At 44.4% G+C, this 17,139-nt stretch overlaps 1 protein-coding gene across 3 annotated transcripts in view; it reads right to left on the minus strand.

The window, feature by feature from the left end:
- The window catches only part of KNL1 (kinetochore scaffold 1), a 288,270-nt gene that overhangs the window by 87,340 nt on the left and 183,791 nt on the right, over positions 1-17,139 (minus strand). For all 3 annotated transcript variants that reach the window (XR_013264900.1, XM_077464895.1, XM_077464894.1), the window contains 3 exons: positions 13,853-13,968; positions 13,593-13,683; positions 13,387-13,503 (listed from right to left, as the gene is read on the minus strand). Coding sequence is in view for 2 of the 3 variants with exons in the window: in XM_077464895.1 (XP_077321021.1) it covers positions 13,387-13,503; positions 13,593-13,683; positions 13,853-13,968 (324 nt within the window). In the remaining variant the exon portion in view is untranslated. The remainder of the gene's footprint in view (positions 1-13,386; positions 13,504-13,592; positions 13,684-13,852; positions 13,969-17,139) is intronic.

The following is a 17,139-nucleotide window of genomic DNA, read 5'->3' on the forward strand; positions in this document are numbered from 1 at the left end:
TGAAATTTTTCACATTTTGTCATGTTCCAATTAAAAATGTATTTTGTTGGGATTTTATGTGATCGACCAACAAACTGGCAAATAATTGTGAAGTGGAAGGAAAATAAAATGGTTTTCAAAATGTTTTACAAATGTGTGAAAATAGGGGGGCTGAATACAAATGCACGCCACAGAGTCAATACTTTGAAGAACCACCTTTCACTGCAATTACAGCTTCAAGTCTTTAGGTATATCTCTGCCAGCTTTGCACATCTAGAGTGACATTTTTGCCCATTCTTCTTTGCAAAATAGCTCAAGCTCTGTCAGATTGGATGGAGAGTTTCTGTGAAAAACAATTTTTAAAACAGCCTACCTGTAAAATGCTTTTCTTTGATGTACATCAGGGGACACAGAGCCATGGTAGTTACTATGTGGGTTATATGGACCATCGATGGGTGATGGACACTGGCACGCCCCTAAGGCAAGATGTGTATAACCCCATCCACTACTGGGAGTCCTCAATTTTGTAGTCAAGCAATACAAGTATATACCAAGAAGGGAGGGACCTCTGCATCCATTGATGTACATCAAAGAAAAGGATTTTACAGGTAAGCAGTTTTAAAAATCCTGTTTTCTTTTCTTACATCAGGGGACACAGAGCCATAGTAGTTACTATATGGGATGTCCCATAGCAATGGCAACTGAAGGGAGGGAGACAAAAACAGAAGGCTAGAGGACTCATACTGCAGTATACTGTGCCCAAAGGCAGTATCCTCATGACCTGAATATTGATTTGATAAATTCTGATAAACGTATGAACCAAAGACCAAGTCGCGGCCTTACAGATCTGAGTCATAAAGGCCTGATGATGCACCACCCAAGAGGCACTAATCGCCTAGGATGAGAGTGCTCCAACATAAGGAAGAATTTTCATATTTAAGCTGGACCAGAGTTTTATAAAGTGGCAGGATTATATTTTTTTTTGGAGTTTATCCCCTTTTTTATGCATGCTGATATTCCGCCAGCTGTGGTAGCTGCAGTTTGACATTGCATGCTATTGCTCAGTCTGTCTTCTACTAGGACCCCCAGATCTTGAGGTTCTCCCCCCAGCAAGTAGTTTGCTTTTAAGTTTTTAGCCCCCCAAGTGCAATATCTTACATTTCTCCACATAAAACCTCATTTGCCATGTAGTTGCCCACCCAATTTTGTTCAGATCTTTCTGTATAATTTATATATCCTGATGTGAAGTTATTGTCCTGCATGTGTTGTCGGCAAAAACTGAGCTTGAGCGATTTATCCCATCCTCTACATCATTTATGAATTAAACAAAATTGGTCCCAAGACAGAGCCTTTGGGTACCCCACTTAATACGCCAAACATGTCCGAGTACACATTTTTTATCACTACCCTTTGGACACACCCCTGTATCCAGTTTTTATCCAAAAACAAACCTTATAGTACATGTCCAACGACCTCAGCTTGTAGACTAAGCATTTATGGAGAACTGTATCAAATGCTTTTGCAAAATCCAGATACACCACATCCACAGATTCTCTGTCCCCCCCCCCCCCCACTAGATGGCAGCTCACTTACTTTCGTAGAATGTTAGATTTGTCTGGCAAGAACCACCCTTCATAAACTCATGCCAATTACTACGAATGATACGATTTCCTTCAGCAAATTCTTGGATATAGTCCCTCATAATCCCCTCCAATAATTTACCTGCTACTGAAGTTGGGCTGACTGGCCTATAGTTTTCAGGAATATGTATCTGCCCTTTTTTGAATATTGGTACCACATTGGCTCTTCTCCAATTGGCTGCTACAATTTCAGTCCATATACCGTCTGCAAATGCTAGGAATTATGGTCTAGCTAAAACTTGACCAAGTTCTTTGAGGACTCTCGGTTGTAAACCATCTGGTCCTGGTAATTTATACGTGTTAAGCTTATCTAGTCTTTCCTCGACTCTGGACTGTTAGCCTCAAGGGTAAGCACTGTGATGTGTTATTAACAATCCTGTTGCAGTTGATATGCCCCTCCCTTCCCTCTAAAAAAAAAAACTCAGAAGAAAGCATTTAGTAGTGTTTCCATCTCTGTCCTCAGTATCCATCCTCCCATCATCGTCTTATGTGGGCAACGTGCTTAGATCTAGATTTTTAAATATTAACGAAAAAAACTCCTTGGGATTGTTTTTTTTACTCTCCTCTGCTATGCGTTTCTCAGACTTTTTAGCTATCCGATTTCATTCTTGCACTTGTTATTGCATTCCTTGTAGTAGTATTTTTTTTCTCTTCAAAAATACTTTTTACGTTACAGTTTAGCCACCCAGGCTTAACCTTCACTCTATATTTATTACCCATTGAAATGCACTGTGTGATACCATTGTTTAATATATGTTCCTAAAGCATACCCATTTTTCTTCTGTTAAACGTTGTTAAGATTTGGCCCCAATAGAGGTCTTGTAGTATTGAACACAGTACAGAAACGTTTGCTTGTTTGAAATTTATAGTTCTTGTGCTACCCTTGTGCCTTCCTTTTCCTATAATTTACACTAAATATGATCATCCTGTGATCACTAGAGCCCAAGTTGTACCGTATTGCCACATCTGAGATCAGACTTGGATCGTTCGTAATTAATAAATCTAGCAATGAAATAAACAAATAATGAAACAATTCACCAAGACATGAAGTTGTTCTGTAAGAAATTCATGAAATGACGGTCCTTTACTGAGTGAGCTGTCCCTTCTAAATAGTCAGTATAATTGAAGTACACCATTATGATGACATTTCCTTGCCCTTTCTATCTGTGATAAGTCCAGCTCCTCCTTCAAGTTGGGAGGCCTGTAACATATGCCCCAACTATTAATTTCCCCATTTACTACTTCTCTTTTGCGTTCTAATCACATGGATTCCACCACCACCCCGTCCCCTTCATATACGACACCCCTCCCGCTCTTCTACCTTCCGATACAAGGAAAAGCTCCAGGTCATTCACTGTGTTAGTTAGGTTCCTGACATTTGTGTATACGCCACTCAGTGTTGTATGAGTGCATATTACGTTTCTCATGTTTTCTCAGGCTAGGTTTTGGATTTGTCCATTTATTCATTCCGGGATTAAAATGTTACGGCTATAATATAATATCACTACTGACTCCACTATTGCCCTCTGCTCACTGCCAGTTATCACTCCCTCTGAACCCCCCAACTAGTTGAAAAGCCGATCCAACTTTGTGGCCATATTTCTTCCCAGTAGAGCTTCACCCTCCCCATTAGCGAACCTTTAAAAAAAGAAAATAAAAAACATACATGTCATACTTCCTCTGTGCAGTTGGTTTTGCACAGAGTGGCCCCGAGCCTCCTCTTCTGGGGTCCTTCAGCAGCACTCCTGGCTCCTCCTCTTCCAAGTGCCCCGCTGGAGAGCCGCTCTCCTTCTAGGCACGCTCCTTGTCCTGCCACTGCGTCTATTGACACAGACAGCAAGACTTGGCCCCGCCCCATCACTGGATTTGATTGACAGCAGCAGGAGCCAATGGCTGCGCTGCAATCAATATAGCCAATCAGGACCCGAGACACTGGCTGGAGCTGATATGCTAGTCACCGTCGCTGGAAAGACTGGGTTCAGGCAAGTAAAATAGGATTTTTATAACAGCTTACCTGTAAAATCCTTTTCTTGGAGTACATCATAGGACAGAGCCTTAAGTATTTATTTAGTGGGTTATAGCTACCTTCAGGTGTTACACACCCAGTACAGGAAGTTGACTCCCCTATATAACCCTTCTTTCCAGGAGTACCTTTGTTTTTGTAGCCAAGCAATATACTTAAACCCCCATAAAAGAAGAGGGGCGGGACCTCTGTGTCCTATGATGTAAAAAAAAAAAAAAAAAGAAACCAAAAAAAAAAAAAAAAGGATTCAAGAAAAGCATTTTACAGGTAGGCTGGTATAAAAATCCTATTATCTTTACCGTACATCATAGGACACAGAGCCTTAAGTATTTACTTAGTGGGACGTCCCATAGCAATGCTACCCAAGGGGAGGGAAACGTAACCTGTAGGGCACCCCTAGACCTTGAGGACTTACACTGCTGCCTGCAGCACACTGCGACCGAAGGCTATATCCTCATTCCTTCTTAAATCCACTTGGTAAAATTTTGTGAACGTATTGACCGAAGACCAAGTTGCAGCCTTACAGATCTGAGCAAAGGATGCCTGGTGACGCACTGCCCAAGAAGCACTAACCGCTCTGGTAGAGTGCGCCTTAACTTGAATAGGGTAAATATTACCACTTAAATCATAAGTTTGAATTATAACTTACCGAATCCACTTAGCAACAGTGGATTTCGACGCTGCCTGTCCTTTTTTAGGACCCTCTTGCAAAATAAGACATCAGTCTTGCGAATCTGAGCAGTTTTCTTTAAATAGATTTTCACTGCTCTCACTACATCAAGATAATTTAGTGACTTTTCTTCCCTGAAACATGGTTTTTGGGAAAAACTATGGCAGGACAATATCTTCATTTAGATAAAAGCCTGAAACCACTTTTGACAAAAAGCCTGGATGAGGGTGTAACATCACTCTGTCCTCATGAATAATCAAATATGGCTCTTTACAAGAAAGAGCAACTAATTCTGAAACCCTCTTTGCTGAGGATATCGCAAACAAAAATACCAGCTTCCTAGTCAGAAGGACTAAGGGCCGGTTCACACAGCGGGCGATGCGAGGCGACACGACTCGCCTCGCTCCCGCAAGTCGCCCCCGTTCTGTACAATGGAACCGTTCTGAGAGGAGCGACTCGAGTCGCTCCGACTCAGAAAAAAGGTTCCTGTACTACTTCTGGGCGACTTGCATTGACTTCTATACAGAAGTCCTCTGCAAGTCGCCGCTGAGGTCGCCGCAGGTCGCGGCGAGGCAAGTCGGAGACGCCTCGCCGCGCCTGCAGTGTGAACCGGCCCTTAGGGAATATGCTGTAACAGTTCAAATGGCGGTTTTTGCAACACTGACAAAATTAAATTCAAGTCCCAAGGGGTTAAAGGTGATTTAACTGGCGGATTAATCAGCATCACCCCTTGCATAAAACCCCGGACTAAAGAAGGCGTAGAATGCAAGCAGTCTGAAATAAAACCGATAAAGCTGAGACTTGGCCCTTAAAGTGGTTGTAAACCCTTACAAACCACTGTGACCTACAGGTAAGCCTAGATTAAGGCTTACCTGTATGTCCAAGCAATATCTTCTAAACCTATATGGTTTAGGAGATATTTGCCCGAAAACGGGCACCGCTGTCTACGGCGCATGCGCCGTAGACAGCGGCGCGCAGGCGCACTGAGCGCGGCATTCTCAGCGACGGAGCTGCCGCGCGTGTCGGCTCCTGTGCGCATGCGCGGGAGTGATGTCATCGCGGCTTCTCCGAATGACAGCGGCGGAGCTGCAAGACTCCACCAACAAGATGGATGCGGCGGACTACAGGGGACAGCGGCGACTTCGCTGGCTCCTGTGTCAGGTAAGTGACACATAATGGGCTACTATGTGATGCATAGTAGTCCATTATGCTTTGCCTTTGCAGGGAATGAAAGAGGAAGTAAACTCATCAGGGTTTACTTCCTCTTTAATAGTACTTAGGGCCAACTTCACCTCTACGCCCAATTGCAGAAAGGCAAGGATTCTGCCTACAACATATCTCCAAGGGTGCATACCCTTGGATTCACACCAGGAAATGTAAGCTTTCTAAACTCTATAATATACAGCTCTGGAAACTGGTTTCCTTGCATTGATTAAAGTTGAGATAACAGCCCTGGAAAGCCCAGGCTTCTTCAGAATGTGGGTTTTAATAGCCAAGTCGTTAATTTAACCGCTCGTAAAGTAGGATGGAATATCAGCCCCTGCGATAGCAGGTCTGGCCTCAGTGGGAGAGGCCAAGCAACCTCCACTCATCTTTACGATCTACATACATGAACTTCTGGGCCATGCTGGTGCTACCAGAATTACTGTCTCTTTCCCGCTTGATCCTGCAAAATCGTTGAGGCAGCAATGGAATCGGGGGGGGGGGGGGGGGGGGGGGAGCGTAGTTAACAGCGCATCTGTTCTGCAAGTGGATCCCTTGTTCTGGACACAAAGTTGACCAACTTCATATTATATATGGATGCTAGAAGATCTATGTCCTGTGTCCCCCATCTTTGGCAAACAGCCCAAAATACTTTGGGGTGAAGAGACAATTCCCCTGGGAATAGCTGCTTAGATAGTCCGCCTGCCAATTTTCTACTCCCGGAATGAAAACTGCCGATAGGGGTGGGACATTCCTTTCTGCCCAAGTTAGGATATGGTTTACCTCTCTCTCTCTCTGAGCTGAGAGACTCTTGTTGCCCCCTTGCTGACTGATACAGGCCACAGCCATGGCATTGTTGGCTTGAATCCGGACTGGACAAGGTTTTCAGAGCTAAATACAATGCCCGAATCTCAGATGTTGATGGGCAGGGCTCTTTCGAGTTTTGACCACTGTCCCTGGACAGTCGTCTCCTCTAGTACCGCTCCTCAGCCTGAGAGGCTGGCATCCGTCGTTACTACTTTTCAGATTATTGGTCTAAAGGATTTCCCCTTCAGCAAAGTCTGGCTTCGTTAACACCAACTTGAGGCTTGGAGACACACTTGGGGACAGCCACATTGGCAAGTCCAAAGCTTGGATCGTCTATTACAAAACAGAATCCCCTCTGCTTGGAACAAATCTTGAATGGAACTGGGCATAGGGGACTGCTTCAAATGAAGCTACCATCTTTCCCAACAACATCATGCAAAGGCAAATTGAAGGATTTGTTTTCAACCTGACCATCCTTAGCAGCTCTTGTACGGAGCAGATCTTTGCTGGAGGCAAGAACACCCTTTTCTGGGCTGTATCTATGATCAGGCCTAAGTAATCCAGCCTACTTACTGGTTTTAAAGGAACACTTCTCAGGTAACTGGTTGTAATGCGTATACTTTGCCTTAAGCGAGTCACTGACTGGTCTATTAACAATAGATTGTCTAGGTACGACAACACTTATGCTCTATGCCCTCAACCTGGCTAGAGGTGGGGCCAGTATTTTGGGAATACCCGTGGTGCTGTGGCTAGCCTGAAGGGTAAGGCCGCGAACTGAAAGTGCCGTTGTTCCACTTCAAAAATCGCAACTCACCTTTGGTGAACGGGAAATATAGGAACATGCATATATGCGTTCCTGATATCAATGGACGCCAGAAGTTCTCCGCCTTGTAAGATGGAGACTACTGACCTGATCGACTCCATTTGAAATGAGTGAATTTTTAGGAACCGATTTAGATTTTTTAGATTCAGAATGGGCCTGACATCTATTCAGTTTTGGTACCGTAAACCGGTTGGAATAGAAATCTAAACCTTGTTCTTCTGTGGGGATCTGTAGGATTACCCCTTGAGTCAATAAATGGTCTAATGCTTAAAACAGGTATTGTCTTTTCCCTGGATCCTTGGGAACGTTTGAGGTCAGAAAGTGAGATGGTGGATACTCCCGAAACTCTAGTTTTGTATCCTAGAGTCACTGTGGAGAAAGTCCATCTGTCCCGAGCTTCCCTCTGCCAGTCTTCAGCAAAATGCAAAAGTCATCCCCCCACCTTGGTAAGGGGAGTCTCCTCTTCATGAAGAGGTCTTATGCCGCGTACACATGATCAGACTGCCCGGCGGACAAACCGCCGGACTTTGAAGCGGAGGTCCGCCAGACTTTTTGAACGAGCGGACCTGCCCACACACAACCGGACTTTCGACGGACTAGGTACTTTTGAAAATGAACGGACTTGCCCACACACGGAGGAAAGTCCGTTCATTTTGAATGCGGCTCCAGGTAGCCGGGACTAGCGAAAGAGGTCAATGTCACCGCCTTTGGCGGCGAGATTGACACGTCACTGGCCCCGTCACCTGGTATGGACTTAATGGGGAAGCCCTACGCTGAAAAAAAACGGCGTGGGAGTCCCCCCCCCACCCCCAAGGTCCATATCAGACCCTTATCCGAGCACACAGCACGGCCGGTCAGGAAAGGGGGTGGGGATGAGCGAGCGCCCCCCCCCCCCCTCCTGAGCCGTACCAGGCCGCGTGCCCTCAACATGGAGGGTGCTTTAGCCAAGCGCCTCTTCCCGACAACCCTGGCTGTTGGTTGTCAGGGTCTGCGGGCAGGGGGCTTATCAGAATCTGGGAGCCCCCTTTAATAAGGGGGCCCCCCAGATACCGGCCCCCCACCCTATGTGAATAAGTATGGGGTACAATGTACCCCTACCCATTCACCTGGTAAAAAAAAAAAAAAATTAAAAAAAGAAAAAACCACAACACAAGGGTTTAAAATGATTTATTGCACGGGGTGGGGGGCCGGTATCCGGGGGCCCCCGGATTCCGAAAAGCACCCCGCCCGCAGACCCCAAAAAACAACGGCCAGGGTTGTCGGGAAGAGGCCCTTGTCCTCAAACATGGGGACAAGGTGCTTCGGGGTGGGGGGCCGCAGGGCACAGGACCCCATGTTGAGGGCGCGTTTTTCCGGCTTGGGCTTCCCCTTTAAGTCCATTCCAGGTGACGGGGCCAGCGGCATGTCAATCTCGCCGCCAACATTGACCTCCTTCGCTAGTCCCGGCTACCTGGAGCCGCATTCAAAATCAAAGGACTTTCCTCCCTGTGCGGGAAAGTTCGTTCATTTCAAAAGTCCGGCGGACTAGCACACACACGGCCGGATTTTTGAGTCAAAACTACTTTCTAAGTCCGCCGGACTTTTGGGAAAAAATTCCGCCGGAGCCCACACACGGGCGAATTGTCCGCCAGACCAAGTCCGCCGGATAATCTGATCCTGTGTACGTGGCATTAGTATTATGCTTTGTAGTGTTGCAGCTCCAGGTCTTCCTTTCAGCCTGGGCCTGACCCTGTGATTTTCCTCTGGAATCCGATGGTAGAAGCAGTTGCCACTGACTAGAGGCAGATGTGCGTGGCACAGGAGAGAAAGTGTTTAAATTAGGGGTGCACCGAATGGGTTTTTTTGGTGCCGAAACCGATACCGAAAAATACACTAGGCCGAAAACCGAAACAGCACCGATACCGAAACATATTTTAAAAAAAAATATTTTTATACAGGAGATGGTCAGAGACTGGGGACGTGGTACAGGAGATGGTCAGAGACTGGGGACGTGGTACAGGAGATGGTCAGAGACTGGGGACGTGGTACAGGAGATGGTCAGAGACTGGGGACGTGGTACAAGAGATGGTCAGAGACTGGGGACGTGGTACAAGAGATGGTCAGAAACTGCACACATGATACAAGAGCTCGTTGCAGCCAGTGTCCCCCCGTTTGCAGCCAACCTGTGAAGGGAAGAGAGGAGAGCCACCTCCGTCGCCTGTTTGATCACAGTGCCGGGAACATCAGTTTTGAGTTCAATAGCTGTGTGTTCCTGGCCGCGCACCACCACGTACAGCCCCTCCCCCTTGTCCGGGCACTTTGACAGATCATCCGTCCAATCCTGCGGGTGATCTGTCTATCAAAGTGCCCGGACAAGGGGGAGGGGCTGTACGTGACGGCACAGCTATTGAAATGAAAGCTGCGATGTTCCCGTGCTGTGATCAAACAGGTGGTGGAGTCAGCTCTCCTGCACTATAGCTTTTCATGATGGGTGGCACCAGGGGCGGGGGCCCCGCCCCCTGCCCAGGCCACGCCCCATTTCCGGCTCCATTATCGGTTGTTTTTCTCTTTTGGCAATTTCGGCCGATATGTTTCAGCGACCGAAATTTTGGTGCATACCTAGTTTAAATGAAGGACGTTTATGAAGGCAGTTTATACTTTCTTTTGACTGGCAAAAGTACTTTTTTCCCCACTGGAAATCGTCTGGATGTATTTATCCTCGCCAAATAGTCGTGCCCCATGAAATGGGAAACTAGACAGTAGGTTTTTTCAGGGTGCTTCGGCAGACCCACCCTTTAGCCAAAGGGTGCCACGCATGTGTACTAGCACACGTGCAAGGCGAGAAGCCTGGTAAATAGAATCCTTTATAGCATCTATGGCAAAACAATGCTTTTGGTAAACTCACTGGCCTATTGTGCAGGGAGCTCGTTAAGTGCCTCGGAACTGGTCTTTCAAGGACTGACAGATACCTTTAGCTGCAATTGCAGGCTGAGCAACTATACCTGCTAAAGAAAGAGGATTTTAACAGGAATGCTAACTTTATCTGTTGGATCCTTTAGCATTTGTGCATTGTCCACTGGACAAGTTAAACTTTTATTCACACTGGAAATCGCAGCATCTACTGCTGGAACTTTACATTTTTTTTCGTTCATTTTTCCTCCATAGGATAGAGAGCTGAGAATCTTTGGAGGGAGAAAATGCTTATCTGGATGATTACATTCGGTATAAATAAGCTTCTCTAGTAATGTGTAGACTGGAAACGCAAGCACTGGTTGTGAAGGTTTTTAAGGAACCCAAAGAAGAAACCAGACTTTCAGCTGACTGTTAAGGGTAGCATGAAAGTGGAACGAACCACGTCCGTAAGGATTTGTACCTCAGATTGTGAAGCTGAAAACGCGTGAAGCTGAAAACGCGTGAAGCTGAAAACGCGTGAAGCTGAAAACGCGTGAAGCTGAAACTGTTTCTCCTCCGCAGTGGTGTAATCGGTTTGTTTTTCCCCGATCGTTTGAGGGCAATACCTAATCCTGTCCCCACTGTTCCCCTGGTAATGAGTTTGGAATAGGAGAGAGGGATCTAACACGCTTCTTATCCACTTTAATGGAGGATGTGATTAAAGCCGTTAATCTTCCTTCTAAACACTGCAGGGCAGAGGAAAATGCATCTTCAGTCACGTATACAGGGACTGTAGTGTGATAAACAGTTGCACCACCAATTGCTTCCAATGACTCACCCTGGCTTGCCATGTCAGGTATCTCTGGAGATGATGACAATATGGAGGCATGTCTGGAGTTCCCAGCACCTGGGGGTGGTTTTGGTGCCTTAGTAGTGAGCCTTGAAGTCATAGTGCAACGCACAAAAAGCAAAAGGTACTCTATGAACTGTTCTATTTATTTGAACAATAGTAGGAAAAACAGTGGTAGCATAGAATGACCTAAATGCTAAACAATACGTTTTTTCCTGTCCAGCAAATGCATGTGTAAACCCCTCACGTGCACCAGCACATCTGTGTCCTGTGGCAGCCTTGCTTCAGCTGCTCTGATAGACACTGTTTCCCAGAGTATAAGCTTTTTCAAGTGTGAGCCTGATTGTCTATGAGCCACGTCCTTTCCTGTGCTTTAGTAGCAAGAGTCACCTCAGAGTGGAGGCATGGGGGGGGGGGGGGGGATTTACACAGCCTTTCAGATTTATGCTTGTTTAAAAGATAACATGTATCCCTATAAACTCAGTTTCCCCATTTAGGGGGAGAGGAGACCCCCCCCCCCCCCCTCCAGCTGATGAGACACACGTTGTATTAGCACAGATTTAAACATGATCTATAAACTTACTCCCTTTAGAGGAATTTTTAAGGCATATTACAATATAATTGAAAGAAAAGTCATAGGTGGACTTTGCAGTTCCTATGCTTTTCTCTTACCTTTTCCTCGCTGCTGTAAACAGACATATCCAAACTTCACCCATCACATAACGGCGGGCAGCGTGGTTAAACCTTCAAAGACTAGGGCCCTTTTAATAGGGGTTCCACTCCTTTGGACCATGTATAGCACCCCTCAGGACAGCTTTAGGTAATGTAGCAAGACCAAAAAGAGCCCTGGTTCCTAAGGTCCACTCCTCAAAGAGGAGCGTTACAGGCAAAACCTTGTTCTTCTATGCAAGGCCCGGGTACCATCCTGGACCCGCAGTGGTGGGAAGGATCCGGTTGTGGAGGCTTTTTAAATCCAGCATGGATCCCTCCTGGAACTCCACGGAGCAGATCTTCACTTGTGCCAACACCTTTAGACACTGGTGAAAAAACTGAGGTACTCCTGGAACGAGGAGGGGTTATATAGGGGAGTCAACTTCCTGTATTGGGTGTGCCAGTGTCAACACCCGAAGGTACCTATAACCCACTAAGTAAATACTTAAGGCTCTGTGTCCTATGATGTACGATAAAGAAAAGGGGGGTTCTGCTGCATCACAGGAGGTTTTACAACCTCTTTAAGGTGCAGCTCGCCCTTACTAAAGAGCCCGTAACTGACTGAGAAGTCAGCCCAGTTCTGCTGGAACGTGAAACCCCCTACTTCCTACTTCAGTTCCTCAAGCTCCTTCTGCCACTCTGGTGTGACTCGAGGCACAGATAGTGTTTGAGAAAACCACCTTGGAGGTCCTTTTCTTCAATCTATACCCAAAGTCCCTGAAATAATTTTTTAGGACTCTCCATCTTCCTTTTACTTTGTCATTGGTGCCAATGTGCACCATGACAGATGGGTCCTCCCCAGCTCCACCCAATAATCTGTCCATCCAATCCATGATGTGCCGAACCAGAGCGCCTAACATACTGTTCGGTGACCAAGGTCTTTGTGACAGAGAGCCCTCGCTGTCCTCCTAAATTGAATCCCCTACTACAAGTTCACATCTAACCTTTCCTCTATCCATGCCCCCCTCCTTACCAGAGCAGTCGCTCCCCTGGCAGCTATGGGACTGGCACTGCCACCCTTGAGCTGATATCTCCAACATCATGCAACTTGGCCTATTTGTTGTGGGTGTACCAACTCAGGACTGGCCTCCTTAGCGCTCTTCCCTCTATCCCTCCTAAATGTCATCCAGCTACCTGTGTATAAGCAGCTGTTCCAACAAGCATGCTGGAAAACCAGCAGCCAATGGCTGAGACCACTGACCGGAGTGTTGTGGTGGGGGGAGAGGGGCTGTCCCCCTGTCAGAACACAATAGCACAGCAGGGGAGATAGCTTTACTATTTTCAGATTGTTCGTACAGCAGCTCTGACAAAAGCTGTCCGTTTTTTTTTTTGTTCAACCCACTGGGTTGAATGAATAAAACTACTAATGGTATGTACCAGGCTTAAGGAACTAGACAGCAGAGAAATTACACTGTAAAACACTATAGAAATATGTGCTTTGATCAAATTTTGTGTGAGGTTTACAACTACTTTAATTCTGTATTTGTGAAAATGAAACAGATGGCCAGGCTGCAAAGGGTTAACAGCCTAGGTAATACGATCATTGAACTGCTGAGGCGCTCCAATAAATGTAGCTAATCTAAATAAATAAAAAATAATTTTAATAAAACTACATTTTGTGTAACCCAATGCAGTCAGATTTTAGCAAGCTAGTACATGATCGTTTTGGTAAAGTTGAGCTTCAAGAACAGTGAGAGAAATCAAGGAACCTACAATGGGTGGGAACAGGAATATAAATAGATTGCCAGGCAAATAGACACTCATACATACACAAAGAAGAGAAAGAATTTATAAAAGAATAACATTTACCTGAGCTTTATGAAGCAATTTGCTGTAAATAGACACTTTTGCTTCATGTGCTAAAATCTTGCTTTTCTTGGCGTACATAGACTTCCGATTTTTAAGTGTCGTGCCAAAGAGCATCAGCTATCGGAAATAAAACAAATATTTAACCATTTGATCTAAACTCTCAGGAGCAAAGTAAACGTATCAAGGTAACATAACATATTTAGTACCTCATTTTCCGAGCACATCCTCATTTCTTCCCACAGCAAGCTACTAACTTCGGTTAGAGGCTTATCTTGCATATCTGTATACAACTTCAATCTAAAAAGATTTAACAACCAAATTACCCTAGTATTTTCTTAAAAAAAATAAAAATAAATAAAATATAGAACCCCACAAAGAAAAACAAAGACATCCACAAAAAACACCCACACGAGAAAGGGAAAAAACAAACAAAAAAAAAAACAAACAAAAAAACAAACAAACATACTCTTCAGTTGTTTGGTACAAGGTATGGCATTCCTCCTCATATACTTGAAGTTTAGGTTGATAAATGAACAGATCTAGCATCAAGTCTGTAGCAGATAAAGTTTCATCGTTTCCACGCTGTATCAAAGGAAGCAAAATGAAAACCTTAGTAATTGACATAATTGCAGCACAAACAAGTGTATACAGAGAGTGAATAGTAAAAAATTAGATTCCCAAGAAATAAAAAAAAAAAAAAAAAATTCTTGGTCTTATGGATGATTTCTTTACATCTCTGTGGTACATTACCTCATACACATTGTGCCTTATCTTAAAAGCAGACCATTCATTTAAAATAGACCTAATGCTCTGGAAATGTTGCATTTTTTTGTACTTAAAGAAAAAAATATTTCTTGAAGTTCATTAGGGGACACAGGGAATCAGTTAAGTTTTACCATTAGCAACAGGAGGTTACAACATTGGTGTTTTCATGTGTTTTACATGTGTTGCGTTTATTGTGCTGTAGTTTTTTCAGTGCTGCAATGCACAGGTTTAAGCTGCACTTTGAGAATCATTGTATTTTTGCTGTCATGCATAGGGATTGCATTCAGAGCATCTAGTGTGAATGAACCCTGAAGTAAAACCTTTTTCTTCAAGTCCATTGGGGGGGGACAGAGGAAATTTGAAACAGCTTATACCGTTACCTACAGGAGGTGACACTGGCAAACAGGAAAAAATGCAAGTCAGATCTCATACAGCTCCTCCTCTAGCCAGCATTCTGCAGCTTTTTGAGAAAGCAGTATAAAAAGGTCAGCAAAAAAAAAAAAAAGACTCAGAGGTGGGATTTATGTCCCTCAAACTAAAAGAAAAACCTTGCAAGTATACAAATCATTATCTTTCACGTCCATCAAGAGACCCAGTAATTTACTAACAGCCAGGACATTGGGAACTCAGACTTCTCAACCTGGAGCTTCATAGCAGGACAGAAAAATCACTGCCAATGGTTACAATCTCATGTACTTGAAGAGGAAAAAAATTGAACAAAAATTATGCGGTCAACAGAAAATAAATAAAACACAGAATACTGGGACAAGTCCCAGGAATCTGTCCTAGAGAACACCTTGGGCAAATAAGTCAATAGTACACAGTTTTTTCCATTCAACCCAGTGGGTAGAATGAAAAAATAAATAAAATAAAAAATAAAACCAATTAAGCTCTGGTCAGAGCTGCTGTACCAATGATCCACTGATCGGGAGCTGGTTGGCTGCTGGTTTTCCAGCAGGCTCGTCCAACAGAAACTGGCCAAACAGCAGACTTCTCTCAGATGTTTTTTTATTGAATTTGGCCCGTGTGTACGGGGCATTAGGGTTCAAGGAAAAGAGGTCCCTATTCAGACAACTAGTCTAGAAAGGTATTAACAGGATGACCTTAATTAATTGATCCCCTGGGGCGGGGCAGAACGGACAGACATAAGGATAGCAACCCTGAAGTTATACTGCCTGAAGGAGGGAGGACAATATGCAAGTGATAGAACACAAGACTAATTAGAGATCAAGAAGGAGGGATTGAATCACAAGGATACCACATCCCAAAATTATATAGAAAGCAAAAAAAGAGAAGAGAGGGGCCAAACAACAGGGCTGGGAGATGCCAACCCCGGGGACTTTTACCGGTATCAAATCCAAAAAATTATATAACAATTATCAAAGATAAAAACAATTTTATTTGTGTACATCTTACATAGATAAGCACAACATAACTATATAACCATAATAAATGATCACATAAGGTACAGCGTGGACACACCACAGAGTTACCCAAATTTATACGTAAAAAACAAAAGCCAGGCTGAGCTGCAATTTTCAAGCCAGGCTGAGCTGCAATTTTCTACATGTTTTGCTTGAATTCGAGCTTCTTCAGGAAATAAGGCAGCTAGTAATCATAGCTAAAATAATCAAATACAAAAGAAAAAACATATAACATAGCTTTCTAGTTACAATGTGTTGTATTAATTATTGTTCACATAATGCAGAAATCACAATCAAAATATCAAACCATCATTTAATTATTTATCTCACCAATTTGCCAGGATTTCATGAGATTTTTGGTAGATTCACAAGATACAGGTTTTCTTAAAGTTTAATTAAGGTATCACGTTAATAGAAATGGCCACCAATGACGACGCCTCACCGTATTAAGGTCTGCAGAGAGGAACATTATTTTATATTTTTTCACTGAAATAGCAATCAAGAAATAATGTAAAAATAAAACTCACAGGTATGGCCAGTTATAACATGCATATACCGCATAGGTAAAAATATTACCTGGAGAGAACGATGTAGTAGAATCAATGAGTAGCTATGAAAACTTAGCCAAACTGAGGAATAACCATGAGTGAAGTCAGAGAGGTTCAGGGTCAATTTAGCCCAAAGGGATTACGGGGCATCTACACTTAAAGAGGAAGTAAACCCTGATGAGTTTACTTCCTCTTTTTTCCCTGCAAAGGTAAAGCATAATGGACTACTATGCATCGCATAGTAGTCCATTATGTGTCACTTACCTGACACAGGAGCCAGCGAAGTCGCCGCTGTCCCCTGTAGTCCACCGCATCCATCTTGCTGGTGGCGTCTCGCAGCTCCGCCACTGTCATTCGGCGAAGCCGCGATGACGCCACTCCCGCGCATGCGCATGGGAGCCGACAAATGCGGCAGCTCCATTTTTGGAACTGCCGCGCTCAGTGCACCTGCGCGCCGCTGTCTACGGCGCATGCGCCGTAGACAGCGGTGCCCGTTTTCGGGCAAATATCTCCTAAACCATATAGGTTTAGGAGATATTGCTTGGACCTACAGGTAAGCCTTAATCTAGGCTTACCTGTAGGTCAAAGTGGTTTGTAAGGATTTACAACCACTTTAAAGTAACACAATATGAATGAACAGCCAAATAGAAAGTAATCAACAGGTGAGCTCTATATAAGAGAGTCTCTTATGGTGATAAGTACAGCATGTCCTTAATAAGCATGGTCATACCTGTTAGGTTAAGCCAATCAAATATTTCAAATGGGACCGTGAGTAACGTTCCGCTCCCGTCAATTGCCATCCAGCAACGGACAGGGAATTATACTACCGCACATGCGCAGACAAAGCAACTCGCGTCAGCAGCGACATTGCGGCCATTTTAAGAAATCTGTTTGCCAGTACTCTACAGAATTATGTGAGCACATTGTATAAAGGGCAACGCGCATGTACGGATGACGCAAATTACACCATCGGTGACAATGCGGCCATTTTGGAAATTCTATACACCAGTATAAAC

The sequence above is a fragment of the Lithobates pipiens genome, unplaced genomic scaffold, assembly GCF_037356315.1.
Source record: "Lithobates pipiens isolate NorthernLeopardFrog02 unplaced genomic scaffold, aLitPip1_a1.2 Scaffold_30, whole genome shotgun sequence".
Classification (NCBI taxonomy): domain Eukaryota; kingdom Metazoa; phylum Chordata; class Amphibia; order Anura; family Ranidae; genus Lithobates; species Lithobates pipiens.